Source organism: Halichoerus grypus, chromosome 7, assembly GCF_964656455.1.
Source record: "Halichoerus grypus chromosome 7, mHalGry1.hap1.1, whole genome shotgun sequence".
Taxonomy (NCBI): Eukaryota; Metazoa; Chordata; class Mammalia; order Carnivora; family Phocidae; genus Halichoerus; species Halichoerus grypus.
The window spans coordinates 110257654-110274383 of record NC_135718.1 but is presented as its reverse complement, the minus strand read 5'-3'; the positions used below and the strand labels follow the sequence as shown (position 1 = coordinate 110274383).

The window sequence follows — 16730 nt, the reverse complement described above, 5'->3', positions numbered from 1 at the left end:
CACCTAGACACCTTGTTTGTTCTTTTTTTTTTTTTTAAGTTAAGCTATATGTGGAAAATGATGCCTATTGATTATGCATTAATAACTTGGTTGAAGTAACGAACAAAACATTTGGTTAATAGGGAAAACTGAAAACTTTCTTGGTTGGCTAATCAGTGTCATATTGATCATGTCACATGGTGTTTAGCTATAGCATGGAGGCTCCATGATGTAATGAAAAGAGCAAGAAATAGAGGATCCAAAGGCCTGGGTTTAACCTTTAACCTTTATTCTTTTTTTCTTTATTGTTCCTTGTTCTAGTAAAGATAATATCCAGGCATGCAACAATAAAGAATTCTGGATATTGTGTGCATCAGATTAGGCATTCGAACATAGCCTATCTTGCCTATGGTCCAGAGGAAAGGAGGAAAAAGTCAGTAGTAATATAATCATCAACAGACTGGAGATCTTGGAAAAGAAGAAGTATTAGTGACTGCCCATGTTGCTCTGTGTAGAAAATATTTTCAAATAGCTTAACTTTTTTTTTTCCACCATCAAAGTTTTCAATTTCATCTTCACTGGACCTCAAGTTTTCTTGTCCGTGGATAAAGAAATTGAACCATATAGTCTTTAATGTCCTTCTAGCTCAGTGCTTCTATTTGGAGATTGATGGTTAATTGATTGATTTTTTTTGTTGGGTTTTCTTTGTAAGAAATAAGATAGAATTAACTGAATAAGGTGGAGATAATCTCTGCATTCTATTGAATGCTATGCATCTTCATTTTTCCCATGTCTTTATTGTACAAATATTATCAATAAAAACAACATTAAAGCAAATTGGAGAAAAGTCAAAACATCCAAGGAGTAGGACTTAAGCCAGGCTTTTTAAGATGAGCAGCATATGGGCAAATGAAAGACAGTGGGGATGGCCATGGGGGTAGTGAGGAAGCACAGTAGCCTCATGCTAAGGGATGTTGACAAAGTTAGAAAACTGGATTAATGGAAGAGAGACTTGGAATGCCTTGGAGAGTTCCCATTTAATTCTGTAAGCAATAGAGGACCATGTTCAGGCAGGAAGAGAGGACAAAGTTGTACCTGCTGAATGTCATCAAAGGCTTGGCAGGGGATGAAACCAACATGAGCAAAAAGGAAGAGAAATGGAAATTGCTCATAAAACAACTGGCACAGGGCTGTATTAAGTGAAGAGAAAGACTGGAATGGAAGCAAGTCCTAAAAGGGAGGAGGGCTGATTTTGCCAAATAGTCATATCATTCAATTCAAAAGAATTGGAAAGGATGCTTGCAGCTGGAGGGATATGGCAGTTCAGCAAGCCCTCACCTCTCCTGAGTATTTCTCATAACTGATAAAAAGATTTATCTCAGCTGTCCAACGTAGTTTACAAAAATGATTATTAATGAGCTTCAGGAGGGATTTCCTATCTTTGTTGAAAACAAATGGGTATTTGAGTTTATGGATATAAATGAAGTCTAATCGGTTCTCTTATTTTAATAGCAGTCCTTGATCTCCACTCTTGAAGAACAGGCATATATCCAGGGCTATTTTTAAAATTCTTATTATAGGGAATATTCTTCTATGTGTGTCCTTTTTAGTCTTAATGTAATTGCTTTCCTCTAGTATTCTTTGTATTTCTTTCTAATTCTTGAGCTTTGAATTATAGAGTTATTTCAGTATTATGCCATGTAGGAACATAGAAGTTTGGCTTGACAATGCTGCTGACAATTTATATGTCAGGGTGTAACTGTCTGGCATATTCTTTGCTATTTTGCATTGCTTTGCAAAGTATGCCTTTGTTTAGTCTTGAGGGAGTAGGCTTCTCTGATTTTCCATATACTTGGGAAAAGACTTTCACATAACTAATAACTGTTCTGCTTGGTATGGAATGCAGATGTTTGCATTTTCACACAGTTCTTCCAATTGCCTCTCCATTCCTTTTGCATACTGCAAGGTGTCTAATCTGTGATGAAGGATGCAGACATAGTTTTCATGTGATTTTTAAGAAAAATTACATGGGTTGAGGCAGACAAATTGTGCTTCCTTTCCAATTTACCTCATTTATTTCTAAAATCCTACAGTCTGTTTTTGTATTATATTTAGCACGTTATAGAAGGCCTGACTAATTAATTATTATCCTTTGAAGTCATAAAGTCTTTTGTCTAGCAATGTGCCTTTGAAGCTAGAAAATGTCTTATAAAAACTCAATGTTAAATATTTTTATAATTTTGTATTGTAGTTGCATATTATCATTTTGAATGCAGCCTGTATCTTCATTAGATAAAGTAGAAAACTTTTCATCCACCCTGGGAATTTAAGATGATATGTCTATGCACGTGATACTCTGATGAATTTTAATACTATATTCCTTAAATATATGAATGTTTCTTAAGGAAGTAATTGATTCCTGTAAAGGCCACTTTCCACTTGTCTATTTTAAAGGTTGATTTTTTTTTTTTTTTAAGAAACTGATCTTTGTGGATTAAAATGTTTACCATAGACATACTGTATCCTATAAAAATAATATTGCCAACTTTACCCACCCTGGTATCTGGGCTCTTTCTCTTCACCTGACTTACTAAGGTCCTGATTTTCCGAGGAATGCAGTGGCCCCACTTGTTCCCATTTGGAGTGGTGGTTTGTGCAGTACATCAGGATAGTCAGGTAATTATGGTGGTCAAAGTCAGCTAAGGAGAATGGTGATAGTGATGGACAGCAACCCCAGCTGGGGGAAGGAAGTGATAGGGACTATTTCCTGAACTTTTAATGTCCTCATTTCAGTGCTTCTACAAGTTCTTAAAAACACTGTGGCATTGATGTTCATTTGTTTTTATGTTGTTTAATGTTAATTTTTTTTTTTCAACTAATTTGGACTTACAGAAAAGTTGCAAACAAATTTACAATATATAGTTGAGAAAACAGAATTATAGGCTGGGTAAGTGATTAATTTAGAGTCCAGCAACAAAGTAGGTATTCAATAAGTATTCACTGACCAGTGAGAGTAAAAAGGGACCGAACCTGGGGTCTCCTGACTCTGTCTTATGACATTTTTGACTGCCCCTTTGCATTTCCCAAGGCTAAACATTCACTCTGCATAAGCATGATTTCCAGCAAATTTTAAGTTATTCTTTGGTAGCTATAAACTGAGAAACTGTTGTTTTGCTGGCTGTATATTTCTTATTAATAAATAACCATGTAGTGCCGAATGAAAAGACATTTGCAAACACAAAAAAGTCTTTAATGCTGTTAATTACAATTTATTCACCTGTGTCACTTTTATCTTCATAGAAATTGGCCCAGTGACAATTACCACGGATCCCAAGAAATTTCAGTATGAACTCAGAGAACTGTATGTTCAGGTAAGTGCTTGCTTTCAGTTTTTCAGTTTGTTTTAGGGGAAAGGAAAATCATGAACTTTTGTCCGATTTCCTTTATTTTTAAATCTGATAGAAATAATTGTTGGGTTTTAAATTCCAATACCACCTCTTTTTCTCACTTTTCACTTTCTCACTGCCACTTCTCTTGAGTGTTGAATAAATTGAACAATAGATATGGGAGTGGGGCAGATTGGGTTCATCTTCATTTATGCATCATCTATGGTTGCTTTCATGTAACAGTAGCAGATAAAAGTAGTTTTGACAGACTCTTTGGCCCTCATAGCCTAAGATATTTCCTATACGACCCTCTACAGAAAAAATTTACTGAACCCGGCTCTCGGTGAGTCCCTTCATTGAGAATCATAAGGAACAGTTAATTCTTTCCCCGTAACAGAAATGGTATAATTAAAATAATTTTGATATTCTATGCTTTAAATCAACTGTATAAAATTTTTGACCGTAAGTATAATTTGGTTATTAGAGAAGAAGAATAACATTGGTTTAACTGTTATTCTGAAAAACAGGACTTGGAGATAGGGTTAGTATGTACTTTCTCCTTAGTGCTCCTTTGAGATTATTATTGCTAAATCCATTCATTAAAACAAAAAAACTTGCTCTCTGAGGCTGCTTCACTATGCTATCATCCATAGATGGTCTCTGCTGTAGTCATTTCCAGAACTTTTGACCACTCCTCATCATTCAACTAAGCTATCGGTACCTGGATCTTTGGCTACCTTTCCCCTTCAGGGCTGCCACTATCCCAGGGACTTCAGTATTTATGGGAATGACCTGTCAGAACCTTCTCCCCTCAGTTCCTTGACCTGCTAGTCATCTTCAATAGCCTGTTCTTTACTTTATCTCAGTCTTCCATTCCCACACACACCCTCTGGACCTTATCCTCACCAATCCATTCTGCCACTCAGATCACTAATTCAAGCATTTGAACCTCGAACAGCAACTGTCTGTCTACCAAGCTTGTTGATGCAATTGCTTACAACTGCTCCTTCACCCTCATTAACCCCTATCCTGTCTCCCAGGCATTCAGATCTCTCGTTTTTTTTTACTTTCCTCCAATCTAGCCCAGAGTCCTATCATTTCAAAAACATATCTTTTTTTTTCTTGTCCATTGCTTTTCTGTTCTGTTTCCTCTCTGACCCCAGTTATCTGCATTATTCATGCCTATCCACCAGTGGTCAAGTGCTGTTGAAGTCTCACAACAGGGCAGGTTGATTCCACTGTAAATACAAACCCACCTATCTCCACTGGACTCTCAATACTCCCATGATCTTACTGTATTTCTTTGGTCAATTAAATTTCCCATTTCAGGACACCTGGGTGCCTCAGTTCGTTAAGTGTCTGCCTTCGGCTCAGGTCATGATCCCAGGGTCCTGGGCTCCTTGCTCAGCGGGGAGCCTGTTTCTCCCTCTGCCTCTGCCCCTCCCCCTGCTTATGATCGCTCTCTCTCTTTCTCTGTCAAAATAAATAAAATCTTTAAAAAAAATGAATAGGGGCACCTGGGTGGCTCAGTCGTTAAGCGTCTGCCTTCGGCTCAGGTCATGATCCCAGGGTCCTGGGATCGAGCCCCGCATCGGGCTCCCTGCTCCACGGGAAGCCTGCTTCTCCCTCTCTCACTCCCCGTGCTTGTGTTCCCTCTTCTGCTGTGTCTCTCTCTGTCAAATAAATAAATAAAATCTTTAAAAAAAAAAAAAAAATAAAATAAAATAAAATAAAAAAAATGAATAAATCTCCTATTTCTCCCAATGACAATTATAGATCTTGTCTACTCTCTTTAAATCTCCATCCCCTCACCCTTTTATTTATTACAAGTTATCTACTCTGAGCAAGTGACCTCACTTACTGTTTCAAACACAGGCACATAAAAATGGCAGTCCTCTCTTCCTCATACCTCAAATCCATTGACATCCAGTACCCATCCTAATCTCATTCTTTACTTGATCTCAACTCTTTGGCTTTTTCAGGAACCTAGCACTCTCAAGCTGTTTCTCTCAGCTGCTTAAAAGTTCCCATTTATTCTTAAGTATGTCCTAGTCTCCAAAAAGCAAACAAATCCCAACAAACCAAACCATAAAAAGCAAAACAAAATAAACAGTAAATCTCTATTTTTCTCAAATCCTCTTATAAATAACAACTTTTACCCTTCTTAGTTCCTTCAATGTCAAGAAAGTTGTCTGTATTCACCACCATCATTTCCTCACACCCACCTCCCCTATTCACTCCTCCATCTATGTCACTCTAGTCCCCACAGCCCCACACCATCAAAGTAGCTCTAGCTGGTGACATGTGATCTCTGTCTTGTTAAATGCAGTGGAAACAGTTCAGTCATCAGCATATTAGATGGACATCTTTGTTGTCTTTGACAAATACACCCTTCCCTACATTCTCATTTTCTTCCCACTTTTCCTCAGCTTCCTAGGCAGCTCATTTCTCTCCACATGCCCTTTCCATTGCTCCATCCTTGGTCCTAAATCCTTGCTCTTTGTCCTCTATTTGTTATCTTTGTGAATGATGCATATATTTTGGTTATACTACCAAAAAATCTGAATCATCCTTAATATACTTCTCCCTTTTCCTCCAGCATCCAAACCATCAAGTCTTGGTTTTTAACTTTCTAAATATTTTTCATATCAGTTGACTTCTCTCCATTTCTGTTGGTACTACCCTAGCCCCAATTACTATATCTTTAGTCTAAACAAATCAAAAAAGCTTCTAAGTGATTTTCCTGCATTTACTCTTGCTATTATTTTCCAGGCTATTCTCTATTCTGCAAACAAAATGATCTCAAAATACATCTCTGAACATTTCCCCCTAATATCCTCTGCAGTCATCCCCACCTCATCAAATTCTTCCCAAGATTTTGAGTGACCTGAGATCTGTCTCTGTTTCAGCCCTGTATAGAGCCACTCTCTTCTCTGGGCTTGGGCTCTGTCTTAGGGCCTTACATAGAGCCTCCCCATATGTGTATCCTCACCCATCTCCTGGTGGGATTTTTGCACATGCTCTTCTCCTTGGATAGGAAGTTCCTATCCTTCATCCTGTCTTCACTTCCATGTTCCCTTAACCTAGTTTGAAATCCTGTATTCAAAGTCTAATCTTAAATACCACTTCCTCAGAGATCCTGCCCTGTCCTCCAGGCTTGGTCATATCTCACTACCTCTTTCCATCACAAAGTAGTTGGGATTTCACATTGAAGAATCATGTCTGATTTAGTTCATCATTACCCTAGTAAAATGCATGGCATATAAAATATGCTCACTCTTTGATGAATGAAAGAAAGATTGAATATACCACTATATACAAATCAACAGAGTCCAAATTAGAGTTGAAGTTTAATACTTTGGTTTCACTATTGGGTGAATGACTTGATTTGTAACTGTGCATGGTATGAGCATAATTGGGGCATAGGGTGAAAAAGCCAAAGCTTGGCATTCCAAATATGTATTCAGTCATGATTTTTTTTATTGTGCCTATCTCTATAGTTTTTAAATTATACACTAAAATAAACTATATTTCATAAGAAATATAAATAGATTTATATAGTTACCCCTTGGCTATTTTTCTCTTTTTTTTTTTTTTAAAGATTTTATTTATTTATTTGAGAGAGAGAGAATGAGAGACAGAGAGCATGAGAGGGAGGAGGGTCAGAGGGAGAAGCAGACTCCCTGCCGAGCAGGGAGCCCGATGCGGGACTCGATCCCGGGACTCCAGGATCGTGACTTGAGCCGAAGGCAGTTGCTTAACCAACTGAGCCACCCAGGCGCCCTATTTTTCTCTTTTACTAAGCTTATTCTGATGATTTTTTCCACTAATAATCCTCTGTTTCCTTTCTCTTATACCATCTCATTCTTTTTTAGTCATTTCTTGATACTTACTGAGAATTTACTTTTCTGTCCCTCCATCTAGCAAATTCTTTGCCACTTTAGATGTCCAGATCCTCTGAAAAAAATCTTTTCCATAAAAATTTCTATCCTTTACATGGATCATAGGAATTAGAAATTGTATTGCCCTGGTTGTTAAAATTTTTATGTTGCCTTATTCTGCCATGCATGAGCTCCTGTGACCAAGAGCCTTGTAGCTCTCATTGAGCCTCTGATCTACCTGTGGGATGAACTGATATATGCACTAGAGTGGACTTAAATAGCTGTTGAATAAATGGATGTTATATGAGGGTAGCCTCTTTTAAAAATATATATTTAACAGTAAAAACTATATCAAATATAATTTAAGCTTTACTTGATGGTACAAAGGGTAACTTAAAAACCTAATTATCAGTTTTCGTTACATAGAGATTCAGAAGGGCCAAGGAATGGAGATTTCTAGCTGATAGAATATTAAGAAAGGATTTACTGTATTCACTTTTTTTTTCTATGCAGAAATACAGCTGAACTGTATTCTTTAATATCTGGCTAGAATGAAAATCCCTACATTCTCAGTGAGACCTGGCACGGGCACTTCCTGATTTCCTGCCTCTCCCTTTCTTTTGTTCTGAAGGATCTTCAAGGAGTGTACTTACCCTCTATGCTCCATTTGCCTCTAGGGTGAAGGATCATGATTCCTGACTTATACTGCATTGATTCCCTCCCCAGAGCCCTGGTGCATCACCTTCTGGAATTGAGCCTGATACGGCACTCCATAGGATTGTATCATATCTCTGTTCAAGAAAATAATCTTTCTTTTCTTTTCTCCTGGAATGAAAGCTGTTGTACATTTCTCTGGAGGTTTTCTCTGGACTGGCTACATCTTACGGGGTTTATTTTTGCATTGTCTTGGGATCCAAGAGGATGCTTAAGTAGAAGAACCAGTTTGGGAAGAAACCAAATATTTACTTTTGCCCTTTATTCAACATTGGACATTGTTAAAGGCACTGGGGATACCATGGAAGGTTATTTTTTTTTCCTACTTTCAAAGATTTGAAGTTTCTAGTGAATTATTTCTTTTTAAATGAATGGCAAAAAGTTTCTTTGAGTAAGGATCAAATACGAAAAGACTCTAGGCTACATCATCACTTAACACCTAATCTAAAGACTATATTTTGTTTTCTCTTCAGTGTTTGCTAGGAGAATATTGTATTATTTCATAAATCAGTCTAGAAACTAAACGTTACAAATTTCATAAAATTTTAGTATGAGATACTAAATTTTGTTTTGTATATAATTTCCAGACCCCTCTTCAGGTCCCCCTCTACCATTTTTAGTGCCTCCCCGCAAATCACTGGTATCATGAGCAACAAGAATTGCATCCTACTAAAACTAACTTAGCTTTTAAAAAATCTTTTTAAAGTTAATAATTTTTTTGCATTTGTAATGATTTTGAAAACAAGAAAAGTAAATTTAGTTTTAAGTAAATTAAATAATTGACCGTTAACATTACACTAGGCTTAGCTATTTTTCTTATAGAGATATAGGTAACTTAAAAAGCAATTTAAAATTTTCCAAGAAAAACTTAGAAAAAAAATCACTAAACTTAAATCATTAAATTTATAATATTAATTTCATTTTCCTTTATCATCTTTCATCTGGAATACAAGGAAGTAACTTGAAAAGTAGCTGAGGAAAAGTAGCTCTGGGGAAAAGAAGGGAAGACAAATGTCAACAAATGGTATTCAAATCACACAGAGCTTTGTAAATATGCAGTGCAAAGTCCTGTCTCAGGTCACATTCTTTATAGGAAACTATAAAACTTTCTGATTTTTAGAAAATGGTATAGCAGTGATATGCTTTTTTTTTTTTTTTTTAAAGATTTTATTTATTTTTATTTGACAGAGAGAGACACAGCGAGAGAGGGAATACAAGCAGGGGGAATGGGAGAGGGAGAAGCAGGCTTCCCGCGGAGCAGGGAGCCCGATGCGGGGCTCGATCCCAGGACCCTGGGATCATGACCTGAGCTGAAGGCAGACGCTTAACGACTAAGCCACCCAGGCGCCCCAGCAGTGATATGCTTTTAAGCCTTTTATCTATATGTTCTTTTTTTAAAGATTTTATTCATTTATGAGAGAGAGAGAGAGGGTGTGAGCACGCAGGAGCAGTGCTGGGGGGAGAGGCAGAGAGAGAGGGAGAAGCAGACTCCTTACAGAGCAGGAAGCCTGACCCTGTGGCTTGATTCCAGTACCCTGGGGAATATGACCTGAGCCAAAGGCAGATACTTCACTGACTAGCCACCCAGGCGTCCCCTATCTATATGTTTTTGTTTTAAAGAACAAAAAGCAGTTAGTCAAACATTTGAAATGTAAAGAAAAAGGAAGTTTTACAATAATAGGATTATTGTAAAAAAATAAATTTTTTTCATATAGATAGTTGGTCCCTAAAACTGAAAAGCTTTACACACAATTTAATTTCCCTTTGCAAAGTCTATTAGTAAAATTGACCTTAAAAAAAGCAGGAATAAGAGTAAAAATATTAGAAAAGCATCATCACATAGCAACAAGATAGTTATGAAGAAGATGGGGGTAATGTCCAATTATTGCAATTCTTTAACAGAAATAGAAGGGTAAATAGGCAAACTGCAGCAGGCTGAGGTTAAGGGAAAAAAATGTTTTGCTGTAGTGTAGGAACAGCTGATATTAGGATTAACTGCCAAAGGAGAGTATGAGAAACCAGGGCCAGACAGGCCAAGATGGTTAAAAAGAGGAGGACAAGATAGTGCTGATTTTTTTTTTTTTTAAGATTTTATTTACTTATTTGACAGAGAGAGACACAGCGAGAGAGGGAACACAAGCAGGGGGAGTGGGAGAGGGAGAAGCAGGCTTCCTGCCGAGGAGGGAGCCCAATGCGGGGCTCGATCCCAGGACCCTGAGATCATGACCTGAGCCGAAGGCAGATGCTTAATGACTGAGCCACCCAGGCACCCCAAGATAGTGCTGATTTTAGAAGAGCAATTTCTGATGACAATTTTGTATACACTTTATCTAATTTCTCATACTCTAAATCATGTTACTATGTAAAAGTATGTTTTTTATTTCTAGATTTATAGGACAATCTATATGAATTTTAAAAACCAAACTGATGTATAACAGAAAGAAATTAAGAAAAAGCAAAAAAAAATGACTAGAAAAGAAAAGGGAAGGGATTATATATAAAGTGCAGATATAGACACACTGAAAACTATGAAAGATGTGATTTACATTTTTGGTATTGGACATGATTCAACTGAAGACAGCCGCTTTTATTTAAGTTTTCTTTCTTACAAATGCATATATATAGAAGTGTATAAATTCACTTTTACAGGAGGAATGGCATATATTTAATTAAGGGAAGAAGGTGAGATACGGAGTCCATTACATGTAACTCATAATACATGTAAAAGCTTCAAGAATAGTAGAACCAGTGTTTGGCCCAAAGTAAGGGCTTGAGGAATGTTAGCTATTATTACTACCTGTAGTACCCCAGAGTTTTTTTAAGGGAAATAATCACCAAGTAATCCTGCCATAAATGACCAGCAATTGTGGAATACGTGCCTTGTGATTTTGCATGTATTTTAAAGTTATTCTCTCAATTCACACCCACACAAATATTAATATTCCTTTTTACAAATGAGGATACTCAAGCTTTGGGGTATTATTAGGTAACAAGACTTCATCAGGTCACCAAACTGGCAAGGAGCAAAGCTGGTCTCAAAACTGGAGGTTTTTAATGCCAGAGCTGGTGTCCTTTTTATCATTCTGCTACTTTCTTTCTAAATATTGATTTAAATAACCTAATTAATCTAATCAAATTGACATTTATTTATAGAATTTGTCTTTGTATTTTATTTCAAAGTAGGGGTGTAGAGAATTAAAGACAGATGTAGGTCTAGGGCTGGTCTCATCCTCAATGAAATGAATTTATTCCTTGAAAATTTTGGCTTTCACTGCTACCTCTGATCACTTTGAGTAATTGGCTCACCTAAATTTACTGAGTAGCAGATGACAAAGTTAATTATAAATAAAAATTGTTCCTATTGCTCTGCATATGTTCTCACTACTTACTCTGGTAAGCTTATTTAAGTATCACCTCACAAACACCTTGGAGAGATATAAGGACAAGATGCCCTTTAGGGGATTGAAAGGTAGTGTTCATATTGTAGTTGTATTTGTAGGTGGTGTTTTGATTATTTTTATTGTTAAAGTTGAAACTTCTTGGAGTTTGAACAAAGCACCTTTTAAAACTTTGATTTGCTCCTGGAGTTTTCTGCTAGACCATTTGAATTCTCTGAGGGACAATTAATCCTAAGTCCTCAGGGAGTAAAGAGAATGGATGGCCCTGTGTGGAAATGCTTGGCTCTTTTGTAGCTACCCACCCTGATACCCTATCCAGAAGCAAAACCCTAGATGATTTCTTAACAATCTTTCATATGTGTACTTCAAAGGAAAGAGAGTATAGAAGAGTATTCTGACTATTAGATTACTTTTTCAAAGCAGAATATAGACCAGAAAGAGGTGGGTATGGATTATGATGATAAAAGTCTTAATTTTCTTTTCAAAGTGTGCATGTGTGGGAATGTTCCAAAGGGTAAACACAGGAGTCATTGCGGAGTAAATAATGCAGTTACATGTGACCAAATAACATTTAAGAAGAGGAATTCACTGACCCGTGATGCCTGGATTCACTTCATACATGCTCATTACCCAACCAAAGGATAACTCTATTCCCCATAATAAATACTGCATCTGATTTTGTCAGTTTTTAGGTGATGGTAAGGACGGAGGTCAAAATGTTTTCCTTGGGAGAATGTTTCTTGATATAAAACCAGGACTCCTAGAGAAAACTATCAACCTCATGTTGAGCAAAATGAATGTATGGGAAATTAAGAGTTTCTTCTCAATCCAAATTGATCAGGAGCAGTTCTCAAGAAGCTGTCTTTATTCTTAGGCCTTGAAAAAGTGTCAGGAAGAATTGTGGAGTCTTGGTATTGGTATTAACTTTGTTATTTGTCCAATTATTCCATCAGATGTCAGAATCTGAAATGAACTAAGCCCAGTTAGGGATTTGATAGCACTGGTCTTCATCACCAGATTATACATGGGGTCCTCCTCTGGAGCCGTGTCCTGGAGCCTGTCTTGGTGTTTGAGGCTGATCCCGGGCTTTGGCAGTCGTATCATATTATTGAATTCGGGTGCAGTCACCAACTCAGTAGGTCAGATTTCCTCATATAAACTTTAAACCAGGTCTCTATCCTTCTATATTCATGTTGATTTTTGAAAACCCTCATTTATCTAGTCTGTTGATACATACGAGTCTCCTCCTGTGAGATAATCTAGATCTTAGTTCACAAGTTTTGTTTAATGACTATTAGCTCTAAAACAACCCATACAATTCATCTATCTCAAACTTCCCTGTAAATTATGTTCATAAATTATAATGATTTTATTGGTAAAAAATGCATCGTGTTGATATTTTTTTTTTGCCAAGACCTAAAATTACATAAGCAGTATAAATACATTTTTAACACATAAAATAAAACACACATTACACAATCACAACATTATAATCTCTTTCAAGTACCCAATAACAAAGATAATACGAAATGTGCTGGGGAGTATATAAAATCCATATGTGAGTGTTAGAGTGGAAAGGAAGACAGAGATTTTAGTGGCCAGGCTGAATCTGAGGAGTACTAAGGAAAGACAGAGAAGGGTCATAGCCCAAGGAAAACAAAGGAGAAAGAAAGCCTGCCTAATCCTTGAATAAGCAGATGATGAGTGGCTGCAAGGCCCACAACCCTGCCCTCTTCTGGCTCTTTCTCTCTGGGCAAACAAGGAAGTCATGTTAGGAGAGATCAGGAATCCCAACCAGGGACCAGGGCAATGCCTTAATTTGGTGGGAAAAGAAAAGGTCACAATAAAAAGGTACAGAATCCTTGAAGGACAAAGGAAGGAATTCTCTAAGTAGTATGAAGGTATATCATTTTCTGATTTATTAATCAAGATATTGAATGGCTGGTATATAGTGTATCCTTTATGATTATTTAAAATTGAAGTAAACTAATCTCCTCCTAAGACCAAACATGAAAGTTCTAACAAATTGAAAGATCAGTTGTTGAAGAGTTAGACTCTTACTACTGACAGGTGATAATCTGAAAGCCTGGAAATGATTGTAATTGTTAGCTTTTAATGCATCTGAAAGCAAGGTCAACCGTTTTTTGATGCCTTGATTTGGATTCCACCTTCTCCAAACTAGTAAAGGGCAGCATGGTGGACTGCCTGGAATGTAATATCTTTTATTTTGATTATAGAGATTTGAAGTTTGGGCTCTGAAATACTGTGATTGGGTACCTGGGTGGCTCAGCCGGGTAAGCATCTGCCTTCGGCTCAGGTCATGATCTCAGGGTCCGGGGATCCAGCCCTGCATGGGGCTCCCTGCTCAGCAGGGAGCTTGCTTCTCCCTCTCCCTCTGCCCTTCCCCCTTGCTCGTTCTCTCTTAAATAAATAAATAAAATCTTTAAAAAAAAAAAAGAAATACTCCGATTATCCCTCAGTATATTCCTGCCATATTTTCTACAAGTGATGAAGACCAAATGTCACTAATGCATTAGGATTCTACAGTCATTCTGATTTATTTTAAAATTGCTTGGATGCAACTTTAGTTTAGGTTCAATGCAATGTAATGATTTCCACATGTACCTTCTGTTTTCCCTATTCATAGAATCATACAACTGTGTTTTAAGAAAGAGAACTGAGGGTTATAAACTTTTGTTCAGCTTAAGACTGAGTTTCATTCCTAAATTTTATAGGTAAAGGATGAATGACACAAATAAGACATTTGAGCAGTGGGTGTTCACACGAAGGAAAAATACAGTCTGACTTTGAAGCAAGGCTTAGTAGGTTATAGTTACATTAGAATAAGGGTAAGTATTATAAGGCCACTAATACTTATTTTGGACTTAGGCATGAGCCTACCAGAAAAGTTTCATTTTTTCATTGCTTGGAGTTAGGCTTATCTGGGAAACAACTGGTATAAACAGTAGTTCAGTGAAAATGGATGATGAGACTAGAATTGTATGAATTGACTAGGAGAGAAATAATAAGGGATGGGTGAGGGCCTGCTCTGAGATTAGCCTTCATAGTCCTCTGAGCCCTTGTTTGATGAGCATTTTCCCATTAGGTTTTGAATAGGGACCTCATTTTTCTCCAACTCCTCTCAGGGTTTAAAGGTTCAGTTTATTTCAGTGCCACTCCCACATTGTCTTGTATTTAGAAAAGACAGCATGATAATCTCTGTTTTATTACTCCCTTGACTGATAAGATTTCTGTTCATTCTTATTTTATCTTGCTTTTCAGGAATTTATTTTTTTTAACACAATTATCACTGTAACTCTGAGGTTACAGTTTTTTTTTCTTTCTTTCTTTAATTCCAGGAGCAACATTTACTGTAAAAGTTCACATGCTTCTGTTTTTCCAGTACACATTTTTTTCTATCTGAAGTGTCTTTGGCAGCTTAGTAAATTGTAACCATCAGTCAAATTATAAAGATAAAGTGAATATCAAAATACTGAGCAAGAATATGCCTACTGGTATAAATAAGTTCTATTTCAGAGTTCAAGTAAAAACACAAAATTAACTAAGTCAGGCCCTTCTCACTTTACATTTTCGTATGTGTGCAGGTTTATGTGGTTTTAGGAGATATATTTCCATAGCCATGTTTGTTTTCTTTTTTATTAAGTATTAAAGCTGACAGCATGCCAGGATTGAGAGAGAGAGGGAGACCAAGAGACAAAGAGACAGAGAGAGGTACAGAGATAAAAGAGCTGGAAGGAGTTAGTTTTATATACCACTAAGAATATACATATATAAGCACTTGTACTTCTGGAGACTTAGCTCTGGAATTGTATTACTTGAAAGGAGATGGGCTAGGCTTGAGTAAAGCTCAGGCTAACACAGAAAACATGCCTAGATTGTGTCAAGATTGCTTTGCACAGTCTCATTCACCCATTTACTCACTATCCATTCATTTATCCCTTCATTAACCAAACTACAATGGAACACTTACTGAGTTCCTCAAGGAACAAAGATCTAGTGGGAGGAAACAGATAAATTACAACACAACTCAACAAATGCTACAATAGAAGAATGAACAATATTCTGTGGACATCTTGAAGAATGAGAACCTTTTTTCCTCTGACAGGCTACTTGCTTGCAGTCACAGAAGTTGATGAAGGTAATAAAATGCCTCACTGGAGTTTGCATGAACTCTCAGGCCAAGCAGAATTGAGTTTCAGTCTCTGCTCCTTCACTTAGTTGTCATGTGACCCTAGGAAAGTGGTTTTCATGATTTAGTGCTCTGGCAAGGTAATGTGCTAAAAACGATACCTACCTCCTCAACTGATGTAAAGAGTAGATAACATAGTGTATGTGACAATACTGTCTTAGTGCTTGACTTAGAGTAGATATCCACTGAGTTAATACAAGTAATGTGTCTTATTACCAATAAAAGTGTCGAATTAATGAGGCTTTTCATAGATTCAAGTTAATCAATTCTAAATTTCTCCATTATAGATGTTTTATGGAATATTATTTTACTTTTTTTTTCCATTTGGTATTCAAGTCAAAACATAAAATGTTAAGACTTTTTTTTTAAAGGGCTACTTTTTTAAAGTTTGGAACTATGGAAAACAGTTTGTTTTTAGTGTTTTGGTCCAAATCCCATTGCCCCCAATTTAAAAATCTGTGCATGAGTTTTACACAAATCAACCTAAAGTATCTGATTTTGTGAGGTTTATTTATAAATATGGACATTTTGACAATGATTCTCTTTAGTCCTCTTCTGCCAAAACTAGTTTAAGAATCAGTCAGTGATTTGAGAAAGACTATTAGCAAACCTGTGGGACAAGTTTCTAATATATATATCTCAATATATTTATACAGATGTGCAAAAACTTTATTTATAAACTTTGTGTATATATATATTTGAACAAAGACAATAATTTATAGATTTTTGGAGTAGATTTTCATTTGATTCCTGATCCTTAGTAAATTAAAGCAACTTGAATTTTGTTTTTAATAACTTCTGCCAGGAAGCAAAGTTCATGGAAGACCTTTAGAACAAAGTCACAATCTTACAAATAACAGTCTAGAATGAAGCCTACATAACAAAACCAAGTATCGTTCTAAAGCAGAGCTGTCTAACAAAAATATGATGTATGTAATTTTTAAAAAAATTAAAATTAATTTTAATATTTAATTCAGTTATGTCCAAAATATTATCATATCAACTTGTCATCGGTATGAAAAATTAGTACTTCTTTAGTTTTTCAATTTAAATTTTAATTCATTAAAATAAAATAAAATATTTGGTTCCTTAGTTTCACTAGCCACATGTCAAATGCTCAGTAACTTCTTGAGGCTTGTTAGTGGCCATTGTCTTAGTTCAT

The 16730-nt window shown here is 36.4% G+C and overlaps 1 protein-coding gene across 1 annotated transcript in view; it reads left to right on the top strand.

Moving 5' to 3' along the window:
- Nucleotides 1–16730, top strand: part of HMCN1 (hemicentin 1) — a 478487-nt gene that overhangs the window by 110843 nt on the left and 350914 nt on the right. Inside the window, exon 2 of the mRNA XM_078078047.1 lies at nucleotides 3280–3350. Within this exon, the coding sequence (XP_077934173.1) occupies nucleotides 3280–3350 (71 nt within the window). The remainder of the gene's footprint in view (nucleotides 1–3279; nucleotides 3351–16730) is intronic.